The 18,036-nt window shown below is 46.7% G+C and overlaps 1 protein-coding gene across 2 annotated transcripts in view; it reads right to left on the reverse strand.

The window, feature by feature from the left end:
* Window positions 1-5,431: 5,431 nt before the first annotated feature.
* CDON (cell adhesion associated, oncogene regulated) overlaps window positions 5,432-18,036 on the reverse strand; it is a 105,445-nt gene continuing 92,840 nt past the window's right edge. For both annotated transcript variants that reach the window (XM_074977207.1, XM_074977208.1), the window contains exons 19-20: window positions 11,540-11,793; window positions 5,432-9,665 (exon numbers count right to left, since the gene is read on the reverse strand). In XM_074977207.1, coding sequence (XP_074833308.1) covers window positions 9,499-9,665; window positions 11,540-11,793 — 421 coding nt within the window. In that variant the 3' untranslated portion in view covers window positions 5,432-9,498. The remainder of the gene's footprint in view (window positions 9,666-11,539; window positions 11,794-18,036) is intronic.

Here is an 18,036-nt window from a genome sequence, read left to right on the forward strand (position 1 = left end):
GCAAATTACTGGGGGTTATGCACCTAAATCACTTGGGCCAGCTTCACAGAGCAGCTGCTGCCTTTCAGTAGCTGGGCCCCTGGGCTTTGTCCCTCCCCACCCAGGGATCACGTCCTCCAGCACTGCCGTGCCGCGTCTCCTGGGTGCTCACCATGGCTCCCGGGCCCAGTGCTGACAGGCTGAGGCCCGTCCTACACCCAGCATTTGCCCATGGTAGGCGGTGTTTTGGCACATCTCAGCACCCCTGGTTTGGAGCCAGTGCTGGCGGGAGGGGGGGTGGGGGGCTGAGCAGGCTCTGCTTGCAGGTGCATTTGCCAGCCGCTGGCTGCCATTAAGCACCGGATCACCTCCCTTTGTGGCGCCTGTGGCCAAAGCAGCCATTAGGTATCAAGCACCTCCGGGACACACTTGGCCTTCCTGGCATTTTACCAGCCCCTTGCCCCAGCAGCAAGCTGCAGACCCAGTCCTGCCGCATTCCCACACCCCCACTGCCATCAGGCCGGCCAGTCACTACCCATGTGTGAGCACAACAAATGCACATTCCTTCAGCCTTGGGCTAAGCCTTGGCCTGTCAGCCCAGCCAGCACCCCCTCCTCCCCCCCACCCCCCAGCAGGCTTCCCAGCAGCAGGGAAGGAGCAGTCTCTCTATTGATATCCCCCCGTATGGGGAAACCGAGTCATGGAGCAGCATATTCACATCCCTAGGGGCACAGAGAGTCAGTGCGAGAGCTGCGCTAAGCCTGCCCCCTCGCCATGCCCAGGCACCCAGTGCTACTCAGCAGGGTACATGGACACTCCTGCCTCACCTGGCAGGTGATCTGCTCCCCACCTTGGGTAGCAAGCAGGTGGAAGCAGCTTGGTGGAGAGGGAGCCTCTGGGTATGGGCTGAGCAGGTCCCTCCATGGTGCCCAAAGAGTGGCCCAGCCTAAGGCTAAGGCATGAGCTGAGCTTTAGGCTTAGCGTGTTAAGTTGTTTGTGTTAATAAAGCCACATTTCTGGAAGGCTGAGGCTGGCCTCTGCTGAATGAGCTCCATGTCTGAGACCAGCTTGGGCAGCTCTAGCCCCTGCTCCTCTGGTGTGTGCAGCAGGATTTGACCCACCCTGCCCAAAAGGCACAACATTGGCAGTGGCAGGCGGAGTGGGGGACCTAGCAGCTGGCGTGGCTGATGAAGCAGGCCCTGGCTGGGGGTTGTAGCCTGGGAGGTGGCTGTTGAAGCAGGCCCTGGCTGGGGGTTGTAGCCTGGGAGGTGGCTGTTCCTGGCCCTGGGTGGGGAGCAGATGTGCTGGTGGGGGAAGCCCTGCCCTGCCCTGCCCCGCCCCAGCTGGAGCCAGGAAACAGCCTGGCGCACACAGAGTCCCTGGGTGGATGCTGTGGTCAGATGCAAGGATGAGCCAGGCTGAGGTGAAAAAACCCACTGGGCCCCAGTGCTGTGGGGCGGGGGGGGGGTTAGCTCCTGAGGCAGCAGGTCTATTGGCACACCAGCTGAACCCTAAGGGGGCAGGTAGGTGGGTAAGGCCCAGTTTTAATGAGCTAGCAGCAGCACAGCTGCCCACCACCCCGGCTTCTACCAGCGAACCCTGGCTAAGGCCCCAGTGCAGCCAGAATCTGCCGATCTTCCCACCAAGGCAAGTTAGCCTGCTGCTGGGGCAAGCAGGGTTGCAGAAGAGGCAGTAGCCCACAGGACAGCGGGGTGGTGGGGGGGGTCTGTGTCCCAGAGGACAGTGGCAGGAGGGAACCACATTCCCAAGGCCAGCAGCAGGGTCTGTTGCCCCCACTGACAGCAGGAGGGGGCATGCCCCCCGAGGACAGCAAGCCCCACAGAAGTCCGGGTGTAAATGGAAACTTGCCGAGGGCACAGGGTTTGTTGAGGCCAGAGAAAGGCCCCAGAGGGCAGCCGGAGCTGAGGCTGCAGCCTGAGCAATGTAGCTGCAGACACTGGCGCTGGCACACAGAAACCTGTTCTTGTGGTGCACAGGGCCCAGGGAGTTTTAGCGCCTAGTACGGGCTGAGCAAGCCCAAGGGGAGACACCCCCCCCAACCCTGCCCACAAGGGCCTTGGCACTCCATTTACAGGCACTAACAGCCCCTCACTGCCCCAGAACCTTCCTGTCCATAGGGGCCTTCAGGCAGCCACCCCAGACCCCACCCTTTGGTGGCCACCAGAGTTGCCACCTCCAGGGGCCCATGGGGAGGACAGCAGCAGGGGGTCCCCCCCCAACCCCCACACTCACGTGATGGTGGGAACAGGCAGGATGCAGCCCTCTGTTCCACCCTGTCCCAGCACCTTGCACTTGGCTCCAGCCCAGCAGTGGGCACCAGGGTGCAGGGGGCTGGGCACAGGCTATGGCCGGGGCAGCCCGATCTCTCCAGCTCCTTCCGCCACAGTGAGTGTGGAGGGAAGGAGGGGCATCCCCCAGCAATCACCAGCTCCTGTCACTGGTGAGAGGGGCCTTCGGGCACAAGCAGGGCAGGGCAGGTTTTAGGAAGGGGTGGCATGGGGGCACAGCCATGGTGGGGTTGGGGTCTGCAGTGGGGGCACACCCTGGGCTCCACACCCAGAGCACTGGGTGGGGAGGCACTGCCTCAGACCCTGTCCCCCCAGGAAGGGCCCTGGCCACTCTCCAAGGCTGCCCTACTGGCTAGCATTGCATGGTGCACTTTACAGCCCAGGGATGTCGCAAGGCCTGGCTCAGCACCTTGGGCAGAGGCGCAGCAGCTCCCAAGCTGAGACAGGCCAGGCCATTGCAGCTGGGTGGAGCCCTACCTGTGTATGGGTTAGAGGATGCTTGAGGGCCGGGCTTAGCCAGAGGTGGGGAGGGAGCCCGGGCTGAGTGAATGGACTGGCTCTGTACAGTAGCTGCAGGTAACCATCCACAACCTGATTTTTCATTTTGTGCTTACAGCCCAGACCCATATAGTCCAGGAAAAAAGAGCCAGGGACATTTAGCACCTTACATTAGTGGGAATTGCTTGACCGATGTATTTCTATCCTTTTGTGAGCAGCTCCAGTCCAGTCCCTGTCCCACATGATCTTAGCTCACCCCCTCCTCATCTCCCAGCTGCGCTTAAGAATAAGTTGATATCAATGGGATACTCTTTTGTGGAGTTTATTTGTAAGGAAGAGTTGTCATGCTAGGGCCTGAACTCAGTCATTAGAACGCTGAGCAATTTGGCTCCATTCCTTATTTGCAAGTGTCTGAATTAGGCAGTGCTTTGATTCACGTAAGTTTTCCACCAGCCCCTAAAGGACATAAATGCTCCTTCAACACAAATATCTTGGCTTGTCATAATGCCAACTCTGACCACAGCTGACAGATTAGTTGTAAGGGTAGAAGATTGTTGGTAAGTAGCCAAGAAGGAAATTCCTGGGGCTGTTTTAATATGCTTAAACATGATGTGAACATTTATAAGCAAGGGGGTTTGTGCCTAGTTATGCATCTTTCTGAGTGATAATCTCATTCTGCAACAGAAAGTCAGGTCTACTCTGCCCAGGAAGACTAGTGTCTGATGGACTAGGGTAATGATGATTATCAGAGGGGTAGCCGTGTTAGTCTGGATCTGTAGCAGCAACGAAGGGTCCTGTGGCACCTTATAGACTAACAGAAAAGTTTAGAGCATGAGCTTTCGTGAGATAACTCACTTCTTCAGATGCTGGTCCTGGAAATCTGCAAGGCCAGGTATAAATAGGCCAGAGCAAGGCTGGGGATAACGAGGTTAGCTCAGTCAGGAAGGCCGAGTTGTACTGTCATCAGTAGATCTGGAGGTGTGAACTCCAAGGGAGGGGAAGCTGCTTTTGTATTTAGCCAGCCATTCACAGTCTTTGTTTAATCCTGAGCTGAGGGTATTGAATTTGCAGATGAATTGTAGCTCAGCAATTTCTCTTTGGAGTCTGGTCTTGAAATTTCTTTGCTGCAGGATAGCTACTTTTAAGTCTGCTACTGTGTGTCCTGGGAGATTGAAGTGCTCTCCTATGGGTTTTTGTATATTGCCATTTCTGATGTCTGATTTGTGTGCATTTATTCTTTTACATAGAGACTGTCCAGTTTGTCCGATGTATATGGCAGAGGGGCATTGCTGGCCCATGATGGTATAAATTACATTGGTAGATGTGCAGCTGAATGACCCCACGATGGTGTGGCTGATCCGGTTAGGTCCTGTAATGATGTTGCTGGTGTGTATATGTGGGCAGAGCTGGCAACGAGGTTTGTTGCATGGATGGGTCCCTGAGATAGAGTGACTGTGGTGTGGTGTATAGTTGCACAGTGGTCAGGTATCAGGAGGAAGTAGCAGGGAGGGGCCATTTGGGGAAGTGGCCCAGGGAAGAACAGCACCTCTAGAGCCTGAGAGGCAAGCCCTAACCACCTAGGAGTTCAGGAGCCCTGTAGATCAAATCCAGAGCTCTGCCCCACCTGTTACAGTCCTGGCCTTCACACCATCCTGGGGCAAGGAGTGCCACAGGATTAGTGTGGTGTGTGAAAAAACACTTCCTTTTCTTTTAAACCTGTTGCCTATTAATTTAATCAGTGATCCCTAGTTCTTGTGCTATGAGAAGTAAACACTCCCTTATTTACATTCTCCACACCAGTCAGGATCTGACAGACCTCTATCATATCCCCTTTAATCATCTCTTTTCTGAGCTGAAAAATCAGGCTCTCTGATTCAGTTCTTTCCTCCCTGAAAGCCATTCCATACTGCTAATCATTTTTGTTGCCCTTTTCTATACCTTTTCCAATCCCAACCCCAACCCACCTTGTTTTGAGATGGGGCAACCACATCTGCATGCAACATTCAAGGTGTGCATGTACTATGGAGTTATATACCAATCCCTTCTCTAAGGATTCTCAGCATTGTTTGCTTTTTTGACTACCACCGCAGATTGAGTAGATGATTTCAGAAAACTTTCCACAATGACCCTAAGAGCTCCCTCTTGAGTGGTAACAGCTAACTTAGACCCCATCATATGGAATATGTGCCAATGTGTATTGCTTTGCATTTATCAGCATTACATTTCATATGCCATTTTGCTGCCCTATTTTGCGAGATCCCTTTGTAGCTCTTTGTTGTGTACTTGGGACTTAGCTATCTTGAGCAGTTCTGCATCATCTGCAAAATTTACCACCTCCCTGCTTACTCCTTTCCCCAGACCATATATTTTTGAGACACACAAGCTATCCAGTCTCCTTTTAAAGAAGTCCATTGGCTTCTTCTATTCCTTGCCTATGAGTTAAAATAGTGTTGGCAATTCACTGCTCTTTAGTGTAGGTGAATTGGGCAAGAAGTAATTAAATATCAAACTAGCAAACATTTGGCCAGTGTTAAGTAGTTGATACAGCTACTCAGACTTTCCATAGTACCATTAGCTTTTGGCTAATGAGAATTCACACCACATAGAAAGTCCAGCACGGACAATATAACCAGCATGAGTCAAAGCAGCAGCAGTCTTTTTAATATTAAGCAAACCACCAAAAATTCTGCCAAAACTACATCATTTAAAAGTATGTACAATTTCAAAAGAATATTACAACTTTCTTTAGGAAAATATAGCATATTTTTCTATGCGTTACAAAACCCATGCATCTTTAAGTCATTGCTTTCAAAGCCCACATGCATGAAACATAAAAGGAAACCTTCTCCTTGGGCAGTACAGCAGCTGAATGATGTACTCAGAATCTGGGAGGATCAGAGAGGGTTGGCTGAGCTGGGTTATAGAAAACCCACGTTAAAGACAAAACAGTTACACAACTAGAGAATGTACCCAGAGGAAAGGGTTGAAACAAAATTTACACAGAAAACAACAAGAAGTCCTGTGGCACCTTATAAACTAGCAGATATTTTGGAGCATAAGCTTTCGTGGGCAAAGACATGCATGCATCTGACAAAGCGGATCTTTGCCCACGAAAGCTTATGCTCGAAAATATCTGTGAGTCTATAAGGTGCCACTGGACTACTTCTTGTTCTCAAAGATACAGACTAACACGGCTACCTCTCTAAAATATATACATTTATTCTTTTTTTGACAGATCAAGGTTTGGCTAGCAATAACCAGTTCTCTTCAGAAGGCCTCAGTGATTGAAAGCAGGATAACAAAAGGGAAAAATACACAGGTCTGGTATCAGTGACCCTACACCTAGGTTTTTAAAAATGTAGCATTCATGGAAGCAAAGAACCGAACATTGGCAAGAATCAAGTACAACACAGGCAGTTAATGCAAGTTTTCTCATCACAGCTGGGCCGATGCACCAATCCCCATGGCACTAAAACGCTTGCCCATGAAGCCAGAATACTAAGTTTGTGAGCTTGCTTCTTAGCGCCGCCCCCCCAAGTTCCTGTGCCCTTTAGATTCCTAGGGAGAATAACGTAAAAAGCACCTAACTAAGCCAGCTTTAAAGAACAGGTAGGGCCAATAAGGGTTTGTTTGTTTAAGAGGGGCAAGGCCTCTTGACATTTCCTGGGTAGCTGTACTAGCTGAAGTCTAAGGATGAGACTGGACTGATTTGTAATTATGTGCCTATAGTTGGGAGAACACAGGCCCCCTAAAAAGTAAGGCAAACACACACACACACACACACACACATATATTTATAAATAAAATACAATAACGGAAAAAACACTTAAAACAGTGTTATTCAATATAAATAAAGCAGTCCATGATAAGTCTGCTCACATGGCAGATTACAACAATCTCTTTCTTGATCAGAAAACCCACTCTGCAATCTGACTCTTTAAGAGCAGGTTTATGTCTCAAGGGCTCAGGCATACCTGCCTGGGTTTCCTACTCTAAACTACCAAACTCTTAGGGCAGCGTTTGCAGAATCTCTACATCAAAGCATGTAATACTCAAGTTCTCCAACTGGGCAATTTTCGTAACAAAACAAGATTGGCCATTGCACTCAACAGATCATGCTAAATGGCAGGCATCTGCCTTCCTCAGAGGCTAATTAGGTGTAACAAACAAACAAACAAACACACACTAAACCTACCATCTCATTCGCTTGCCCACCAGGAACAGAGAACTTGTGTACACATCTGACATGGCTCCCCTCCCATCCGCCATGCAAAAAACAGCAGCAACTAGTTTTCTACTGCAATAAACTCTTGCATAGTGACCCAGACAACCCATTCAGATCTCATTTAAGGGCTGTATCTATAATATTATATATATTCTATATTATATATAATTTTCACACAGTATATACACATGCCGCATATGACATTTGTTGCAATAGTTACAAAAGCACAGAGCCAATCTGAATGATACCCATCTTAATGTGCTACATTAGAACCTCAGAGTTATGAATGCCTCGGGAAGGGAGGTGGTTTGTAACCTGGAACAAAATGGTATGGTTCTTTCAAAAGTTTAGAGTTAAACGCTGACAGTACAGCTTTAGAGCTTTACTGCGCAGAAGAAAAATCCTGCTTTCCCTTTAAGTAGTTTATGTTTATGCAGTACTGTAGTCTTACAGAGTTTGTGTGTCTCTGCTGCTGCCTAATTGTGTTCTTCCAGTTCCAAATGAGGTGAGGGGTTGACTGGTCAGTTTGTAACTCTGGAGTTCTACTGTATACTGCACCTGTAGCCACCTTCTTGTTTCTTCTGTAAAGGGTTTGCAATTCAAATACAGCAGCTTTGCTTCTCTCCCTCCCCTGGGGCGTTTCTTGCTCTAGCTAGGAAAATATTCATTCCATTAAAGGGAGGCTGCAGACACGTCACCTCAGGGCAGCAGTAATTCTGATTTATGTGTGTCCCTCCGTAGGTTACAGGCTCTGGTTTTTGGATTGAGATTTTTATAAGTGCAAGTTTGTTTTATTTACTCCGATTATAGTTGAAAAAAGTGTGCAGTTAACATTGCCACACCTACATCACGCTCCAGCTGCTAGTTCTAAGATACAGGCAGATTTCTTCATACACAGTCGCTATGTGAGCTTTGGTTTGTTGGACAGTGTTTGTGACAGCACTGGGCTCAATCTTCTACTGCAAGCCCTTTGTGCTCTTATTTCGCTGCTGAAGAGAGTGTTCCCACACAAGACACACCTTCTCTTTTTCTCAAACCATAGTTAAAATAGTCAACCTCACTAGTCCCTGGGAGATCTGTGGTAAAGGACGTTTCACCACATGTAAGTGAACAAGCAAGCAGGGCACCGCTGTCACAGGACATTAGTTATATTTCAGCTTTCATCACTAATGATAATAGTGCATCAATACGTTAGGAACCTCACAGATCTGCCTCTGCTAACCAGGGTTCGGGTTAGAAACGTGCAGCCACCTGAGCTACTGAAAACCAGCTCACAAGTGTGGATTCGAAAAGGACAAACCACTGGAGGTTCTACTGGAAACTGAACAGATCCATTGTGAAGCAACTGGAAATTAAGCTATTGGAATTAGTGGCAACCATGTACTAGTGCGCTGTGGAGACAGAAGCTACTGGGCGTTTCAGAGTGGAAGTTCGTAGTCCTGTCTGCCTTACTCTTGGGACAGCAGTACTGCCAGCTCTGAAGGAAAAACCTACTCAGGCCTGCAGATCTAAGCTGTAACCTTAAAACACTCAGCCCAACTTACCTGCAACGCAAAATGTGCACAAGAACGCAAAAACAGTTGGCTAATAAGAGATAGAACCGTCCATAACTGCTCTAAATTTTGCAGACTTTTTGTTTGTGAGACTTTAACAAGAATAACTAGTGTGTTCAAAGAAGTTCACTGACTGGCTTGGGTAAACAATATTCAGATTCTAGGCTGCTCACACATTTTTAATGTGGATTATTTCTTATGTGGCTGGTCCCACAAATCATATGGAATATTTTCTGTTCCCTGATTAGATGACCTTGCAGTAAGAATGGAGTTACGACACCTTCTCTCAATACTAGGCTTTATCCAATACTTGACGATAACTTAAAATGCTAAGTAATATCCAACTGAATGCTAAGCTCAGGTTCCCAAACTGCACAGGTACTACTATTTAACCATTCCTATAAGCCAACTGGCTGGAGCGTCTTATATTGGTGTTCCCTTATTAAATCTCCTTCCATCACGAGAGCTTAAAATATCATCTGAATGTAGTCAGGGAAAATAGCTGTAAAAATATTACAACAAATGTGATTGACACAGCAACTCTCTAGGGTGGCTATAATCTGCTCTGAACCTCAGAGGTGTTCAGGTTGGATCTACTCGACATCCGCACACTAAACAGTTAATGCTTCTCTGCAGAAGCGCTTCTCAGGCTGGTAATGTCCCCGGAAAGCACACAACATATTTACCAACTTTCTTCTTTATATCATTACAAAAAACATTATGTGTAACCCAGGCTAAATCCACAGTTTGTGGGGAAAAAAACAAAGGAATTGCTCAAGGCATAAATAATATAAAAAGGCAAAACATTTTGCACCAGATACATTCATGACACTACTACAAAAAATAAATAGTGACTCTCTCATAATTAATACCCCTTTATCAGGGACTCTGCTGTGCAGTTACTGGCTTTCAGTGAGAAATGGCCTCTGTTTCTTCAGGTTTCCTGTATCTGGAGCTGCTGAAGGTCCCCAGAGCTGTTTAAAGTGACACCAGATGAGTTCCACCCCGATTGTTCATTACGGTCCTTTGAAACAGTCTGGAGAAGAAGAGGACTCCAGCTCAAAATATGATTGGATGTTTCTGAATGTACACAGATGTCACCTGCAAGCCAAGAGCAGATTATATCGGCATGAAAGCTCTCCTTGCCCCTTCACTATCACAGCATACTGACCCAACAGTCTCCAAACGCAGATTAGTGAACTGGATAAAATGCCGCTTTTTTCACTACAAGTGAAAGTCCATTTGGATTCCAGACAGTGTTAAACCCTGCCAAGAAATGCTAATTTTCTAGGGCCACACTTCTCATTACAAACATCCCTGTTCTCCACGCCTTTCAGTAATGTACTTCCTGTTTTCACTACCTTTAGTGATAAGAGAGTGGCTTTGCTGCCTTGGCAGATTATGAGTGAATGGCAAGTCATTTCTCTGAGCTAAAGACAGCACACAAATGCTGTGTGACTCTAGGAACTTCCCAATGCCAAAAGTTCCACTGTTGTGTACCACGAACCTACAGCTGGCCTGACAGACGTGTCACTCTTAGCACATCATTTTTGTGATACTGACCCATAAATGAGGTCTTGTGAGAGCTTTAAGAAAAGAGATGTCTTACTGACCTGCCTGATGTATGCACTAAGGCTTAAGAAGCTGTGTACTGGTATGGAAAAGGGATGTTTTAAAGTCTGTCACAAACCAAAGAGAAAGAAGTTTCCTTCTGAAGTAAGATGTGTGTCTCGTTGTCAATGGTAAGCATTGTAAGCCAACTCAATGGATGACCCATCCACAGGAAAAGAACAAAGAAAAAAAAAACTAGCCACGAGGGGGAGGGCATAATGAACTACAGGGATGTAAAAAGAAGGCAGGGAAACATCCCTTTATCCTGCACCAGAGGAAGTTAACTGACAGCATGTTTACCTTCATGCAAAGAGGTTCTCCACCAGTCTTGGTTGAACCACAACAAGAGACACCTCGGGTGTCTTTGGACAGAAGGTTAGACTTAAGTTTAATCTCTAGAAAACATGTTCGGAATTTGTCTATAACCCTTTTACTACCATCATCCTTACTCCTTGCCTCATATCTTAACCTTTGAGAACAAACTTTGGGTTGTTTTCACTATAAATGTATCTCAGTGCTGTGATGTTACATGAGCTTGTCCTGACTTGAGTCTTACAAGCTGGTGCATACACTGTTCCCATGGGAACAGCTAGCCTGATAATTCTGTCAGCACTCTGTGTATAAGGGACCGAACAGTACAGGATAAAACTTCCCAGGGGCTCAGGGACCCTGACAGTTACTCTGTACAACAAACACAGGGCCTCCAAAGAGATTGGTTCACAGAAAAAAAGCAATACGATGGGGCGGGGAGGAACTGCCTGGACTCTTGTTCCCCTGTCTTTACCCTTGTACACACCATGTTGGTACAACCTGTCTTTTCAGAAGGAAAGCTCAAAGTGTCTCTTTTTTGGCCCAGCCAGGATTGTGTGATGCTTTCAGCTCTTGCTGACCCCAAGGACAAGACAGTTGATTCCTGAATTCTAATTTTCCCATTTGGTGCATCCCTTGGTTAACTCTGAATTGACTTCACTTCCTGCAGATTGCTAGGCCTTTCCAGGAGGTCTCCTATGCACTTACCCAGCCTGATTCTTAGAATATGAGCTCTAATTAAGATCAAAGCTTTAGATGATATTGGCAAAGACTGATTTATTTTGGATGTATGTCACCTGCAGTAAGTGTATGGAGGAGTTCCATTTAGAAACATCCATTATTTAAGGAGTGCTCCTTGCGAGGGATTTTAGTGCCCTCACTTCCATTGTCCTTAGGGGGCCAGCAAACTGCTAAATGTCTCGTTGACTCTGGCCTTTCCTTTCTGAGATCAACTGCTAGTTTCCACATAGTCAGACTGAGCACCCTACAGAGTTGTTGTAGCATAAACACGCAGCTTGGAAGCCAAGATTTAGTGTCCCCTAACTGTGGCATACCTTCTGGGTAATCTACGTTAATCCACTTCATATTTTCCTGACAGCAAGAATGCTGAGCAGATGGCTGCTCCACTTTCTCCTTGCTATCCTCCTCCATCTTGATGCTGCATTCTGGGACCGTAGAGGCTAAACACATGGCTACCATCAGATGATTCAGAGGCTTCATCTCTAAACTGTCTTGTTGATAAGGTGCTACTAGGGGCACCACAGGTAGCGTGTTGCTGCTGAAAGTGCCATTGGTTTTGGTGAAACACCTGTGAATTTAAACCAAAATACACAAAAATCACTCATAGTCCTGAACCCTCAAGATTCTTTGTTCCAGCAATTTACTTTTTTTAAATACTTCAAGTAAATCTCAATTAATAAATACAGTAAATATAGTTGAGCTGGTGGAATAAATTACAATTATTCTGTCAGATAAACTCAGACTTTTCAGAAAAGCATTCACAATTAAATCGTCTGCCTAGCTTGCCAGATGGCTGGAGAACATTCAGAGAGTTGCTAATTCAGCATCGTTCCATCTATTGTCAATTAAGTGACTTGCAAACACATTCCTTTATTTGGTCAGCCCTGTAATAAAGATTTGAAACGCCATGCCACAGGGCTTAAATTATGAATCCAACAAGCAGCTCAGGTCACAAATAGGCATTGCGAAGCTAGTTAATGTAAACGGAGGCCTAGATTCAACTGAGGGCAGTTTAAGTGTAAAAACTTTGTGACACATTTCAATCTCTGCAAAAAATAGCAGCAATGACCCTCATTTTGGGCTGTATCACCGAGGCAAAGCTGAGCTACTTAACCTTTCCACAGCAAAGAGTTTATAGCAAAAGCATTTATAAATGTATTCCCAGCATGGCCTCATTCTGTGGAGTGAAAATGCCAAGAATCCTTGAGTCCTGGGTACAGCAGGGCTAGCAGCTTCATTGGTAACAGCCACAGTAAATGTGAAAGACCCCTCCAGTGTGATTCAATATGTACTAGTAATTGTTCCACAGATCAAACATTCATATGTAAGAAGAGTCACATAAATTAGAGTTCTCTCAAGCAAACCGTATGAGCTGTAAGAAGAGGGCATCACCCTCCATTCTGAAATGCAGCACGGAGAGTGATAAAAGTAGGAAAAAACCCAGCAAATCTTGATCACACTGCACAAAATTAAAACAATTATTTCACCCAAACCTCACTACCAGTCATTCACTTCCAACACACCCCCATAGTCAGAAACCTAGTTAGTCTGCAGGATGCAGTTCCTAAGGCCACAACACAACACATCAATATGGAAACAAGAGCGATATCAGCATGAGCAGGCTGACTACAAAGAGCATATCTGTTTTACACACAACCAGACTCTTCACAGGGGCCAAAGAGGGCAGGTGCTCAGGGGCCGTGGTGGCAGTAGCAGTGGCGACCCCATCTGGGAGCATAGAGCTCTCCACCTACCCCCAGCCTTGCCTAGGGGGCTGTGAAAGCTTTTGACTCCCCTGCACACAAATTCCCTTGTCCACAAGTATTTGGAAGTGCTTATGAGACTCTCCCAGGGTTCTCATGTACTGCAGACTACCGAGTGACATACCAAATGGATACAACTCAGAGCAATTTCACCTTCGCACCCTAAAGGTACAACCCCATCCCGTCTCACATTAGACGCTTGCCTAGCACAGTCTATACATTGCCAGTCTGAGCTGGCACCAGTCAGAAAGCACAACTCCACCAGGATCTGAAACAGCACTAACAGACTTAGAGCACAAAATAGCCTTTTATTGATGAAAAAAGTCAATCCAGAAAAAAGTTAACCGAGTACTTGTTTCTAAACAGGAGAGCACATTTACATAATTGCCTATCTGACCAAAATAAACCACTCATGCATACTGGAAAGACCCAGTCCCTATGAAATTGGAAGTGTCCGTTTTGCAATGCTGGACTACCAAACCACATCTGAGTACAATAAGGAATCTGGGATGGTAACATGTTACAAATGAATTTAGGAAATACAACTCGGAGAACCGCTGGGCTGTGCTCATGAAACCATGCCCATGCCGTTGCTGTCTTACTTGTTGGGGAGTGGCTCAGGCCCAAACCATTTATTTCCACTTGTTTCAAATAAAAAAAACCAAACGAATAAACCAATGGCTCAGTATTCTGCCACACAAATCTGAACTGCTTGTGTCAGAACTTACTGCATACGTCACTGGGCTCAAAATAACATGCAGTAAAGCACAGAGGCCCATTTTACCACCTGCAAAGTAGGAAAATTACTCAAGGTTTATTCAGGCTGCATTCATTTTAACTAGTGAAGTATACTCCACCTCCCTCTATGAGGAGGAGCTTTTCTGGCTATACAGTCACTCTCTTGCATTGCACTACCTGTGATAGCGACATGCCCAAGAAACCAGTACGTTACTGAAGTTAGAAGTGTCCTATCACCAAATTTCATTTGGCATTTGGAAATGCTAGATTCTCATCTATTTTCCTTAAATGCCCGTGTCATCCTGGACAGCTTGCAGGTGAGAATGGGCTCCAGGTTTGTGTGTTCTTTGGCATTCCATAGCTGCAGAACTTCCAGGATTCAGAGCTGATTCTGTGTATTCGGAAGTTCAGTGGGTATTTTGAGACATCTGCATGTGGTTAACAGAACCTGCGCTGTTCTCATTTTTTCAGCATATGCAATTCAGGAGAGTTAAATGGGCTGGTCACTCTGGCATGTGATTGTTAGACTGCAAGGGAAAATGGAAGACTGTGTCATGAACTATTTTGGGAAATACTGACTGACAGCATCTTTAAGGGGAGTCTGTCTAACACAACTTAGAGATTCAGCCCAAGGTTCCAGGGGGCTGTAATTCTGGTTTTCAACAGTCACCTTAATTACAAAATCTTTGACTCAAACTCACAGGACTGGAAGTGACTGAGTCCTCTGCACTCATGGCAAGACTTAAGTATTATCTAGACCAGGGTCTGCAACCAAAATCGTGACAAGAGCCATTTTTTCCAATTCAGTTACAAAAATCAATCTTTCAAGAGCCACAATGCACGTGAATATGAGACAGTCTTTGACAATGTCAAACCACACTTTTTATCACCCCATTTTAGTAACTGCATAGGCACAGACACAGTTATTTGTACTGGTTAGAAAGTTAAGTTACCCCCATCTCCAGGCTTTACCTGCCTCAGCCCCAAATCTGCCCCCAATTCCCAGGCTTTATCCCCCATCTCATAAACCCCCTGCCCCCAGGCTTAGCCCTTCTGATCCCCAACCTCCTCCCCGGCTTAACTCCCTTCAGCCCCACCCTCCCATCCACCCCCAGGCTTCACGCCTCTGAGCCTCAACCCCCACCCCTGGCCCCCAGAATTAACTCACCTGAGAGTACGGTTCCGCTGTAGCCTCCCCCCGCTGCTCTCCACCACCACCGCTGCTGCTGCCTTTTTCTTGGGGGGCTGTGAGGCTGCGTGGGTCCAGTAGGGGCAGGGTCAGCTGCCCACCCCCAGCTCTCCTGCCAGCTGACTTATGCCCATGTGGGGTGGCTTCCTGCCCAGTCAGCTTTCACTTCCCGGATCCCTGACCTGCTGCCTCTGACTGCTAAGCGGCTCCGGAGTCGACACTGGTTATACGGAATTTATTTTTACATAAAGAAATTCAGTTTAAGCGATGGCCGCCTCCGAAGCCGCAAGAGAAAGTGGTGGCGGCAGCTCTCAGAGCCGCAAGTAGCTCCTTACAGAGCCGCAGGTTGCCGACCCCTAATCTAGACCATACCTAACAGGTACCTGCCTAACCTGCTCCTAAAAATCTCCACAGAAAGGTCCCACAGCCTGCCTGGGCAATTTATTCCAGTGCTTACTTAGGCTTCTCACACGAAGAAAAGTATGAGACCACAATTGCTGGAAATAAACAGAACTAGTGATGGGAACAGTCATGAGGAGATGAAACGGACAATTTGGAACAGGTCAAAACATGGATTTTGGAGTAAGAGTTCATCTGCCCTTGTAGGTATCCCTGGAACTGACCTTCCTATGACCACAGCAACAGCGGTCGTGCGCAGCAAATTCCATGTGCTGTCAATTGCCTCTCATTAAAACAAACAGTCTCCAAGTGCTTATGATTCCAAGTACTGAAATACCACAAAAGCCACTGCAGAACCCACACGCAACACATCTGTTCTTCAAAAAAAGCCATTCATCAGTTTACATTTCTTTCTACAGAGGTTTTAACTAGAGTCCCTTTTAAAAATAATTAAGGCATTCCTGTAATGAAACCCCTTAAAAATGGATTTTCCCCCCCTTGTTTATGGCTCTTCTTTTGAAGCATATGCTCAATATCATTCCTGGTATCAACGGCATTGGCTGGAATGGAGTTGTAGTAAATTAATTTGACTCATTGGCTATGTCTACAATAGTCCCAAACTTTGAAATGGCCACGCAAACGGCCATTTTGAAGTTTACTAATGAAGCGCTGAAATGCATATTCAGCGCTTCATTAGCATGCGGGCGGCCGCGGCACTTCGAAATTGATGCGCCTCGCCGCCGCGTCCCGACGGGGCTCCTTTTCGAAACGACCCTGCCTACTTCGAAGTCCCCCTATTAAGGGGACTTCGAAGTAGGCAGGGTCGGTTCGAAAAGGAGCCCCGTCGGGGCGAGGCGCGTCAATTTCGAAGTGCCGCGGCCGCCCGCATGCTAATGAAGCGCTGAATATGCATTTCAGCGCTTCATTAGTAAACTTCAAAATGGCCGTTTGCGTTGCCATTTCGAAGTTTGGGGCTAGTGTAGACGTAGCCATCAAGTTTAAATCCAGTGGCCCACACTAAACTGATTAAAACTAGTTATTATACCTTTAATGCAGAGCACGCATGAATGAGAGCTTAAAATCTGACCAGTGGAAAATGTCTCATAGATCAAATCAAGGCTAAAAAGCTAAAATCAACCAATGACCTGATTAATAAACCTCACTGCTGAGTAACTTGTATTACAAATTGGCTGAATATTGCTTTGCCAGTCCATTTAGAATGTATGCACTGCTAATGAATCTGACCAGAAAATACAAATATTGGTGTGGTTGGGATATAAAGAAGGATTAGAGAGAAGCAGCCCTAACTGGGTTTACCCTTCAGACCAAATTACAGTAAACTCTTTTATATCCGGCATTCTATCATCTGGAACTCTCAAGTAACTGGCCTTTTGACTATAAATGAATGTTAGTTACGTTTTCTACAAGTAAAGCATAGTGAAAGTAAATAGAAATAAATAATACAGCAAATACAGAATCCGTTTACTGTATACAATACTACTATTGTTGTTGGGTATGCAGAGTATTTTATTCACCATCTTTAAAAAAGGAAAAAAGAACAATCCAGAGAACTACAGACCGATCAGTCTTACCTCAATGGATAGAAAGCTGGCTTGAAGGTCGGGCCCAACGGGTAGTGGTCAACGGTTCAATATCTGGACGGCAGTTGGTTTCAAGCGGAGTGCCACAAAGCTCGGTTCTGGGGCTGGAGTTGTTCAACATCTTTATTAATGACCTGGATGAGGGACTGGATTGCACCCTCAGCAAGTTTGCGGATGACACAAAACTGGGGGGAGAGGTAGATACGTTGGAGGGTAGAAAGAGAATCCAGAGTGACCTAGATAAATTGGAGGACTGGGCCAAAAGAAATCTGATGCAGTTCAACAAGGAGAAGTGTAGAGTCCTGCACCTGGGAGGGAAGAATCTCAAGCATTGTTATAGGCTTGGGACCGACTGGCTCAGCAGCAGTACAACGGAAAGGGACCTAGCGGTTATGGTGGATGAAAGGCTGGATATGAGTGAACAGTGTGCCCTTCTACCAAGAAGGCTAACGGCATCCTAGGGTGCATTAGGAGGAGCATTTCGAGCAGATCTGGAGAAGTAGCTAGTCCCCTCTATTCGGCACTGGTGATGCCACATCTGGAATATTGTGTCCAGTTTTAAGCCCCACAGTATAAAAAGGATGTGGATGTGCTGGAGCAGGTGCAGCAGAGGGCAACAAAAACGATTAAGGGGCTGGAGCACAAGACCTATGAGGAGAGGCTGAGGGATTTGGGCTTGTTTAGTTTACAGAAGAGAAGACTTAGGGGTGATTTAATAGCAGCCTTCAACTTCCTGAAGGGGAGCTCTAAAGAGGAGGGTGAGAAACTGTTCTCAGTGGAGTCAGACGGCAGAAGAAGGAGCAATGGTCTGAAGTTGAAGAGGGAGAGGTGTAGGTTAGATATTGAAAGAAACTACTTCACCAGGAAGGTGGTGAAGCATTGGAATGCGTTGCCTAGAGAGGTGGTGGATTCTCCATCCTTCAAGGTTTTTAAGTCCCAGCTTGACAAGGTCCTGGCTGGGATGACTTAGTGGGGGCTGATCCTGCTTGAAGCAGGAGGCTGGACTAGATGACCTCCCAAGGTCCCTTCCAGCCCTATGATTCTGTGATTTTTCACAATGGCAAACACAGCTCACCTGCATTAGAGCTGACCCAGGATTCTCAGACAGGAAGAGAGAATCC

The sequence above is a fragment of the Carettochelys insculpta genome, chromosome 25 (assembly GCF_033958435.1).
Source record: "Carettochelys insculpta isolate YL-2023 chromosome 25, ASM3395843v1, whole genome shotgun sequence".
NCBI classification, from domain to species: domain Eukaryota; kingdom Metazoa; phylum Chordata; order Testudines; family Carettochelyidae; genus Carettochelys; species Carettochelys insculpta.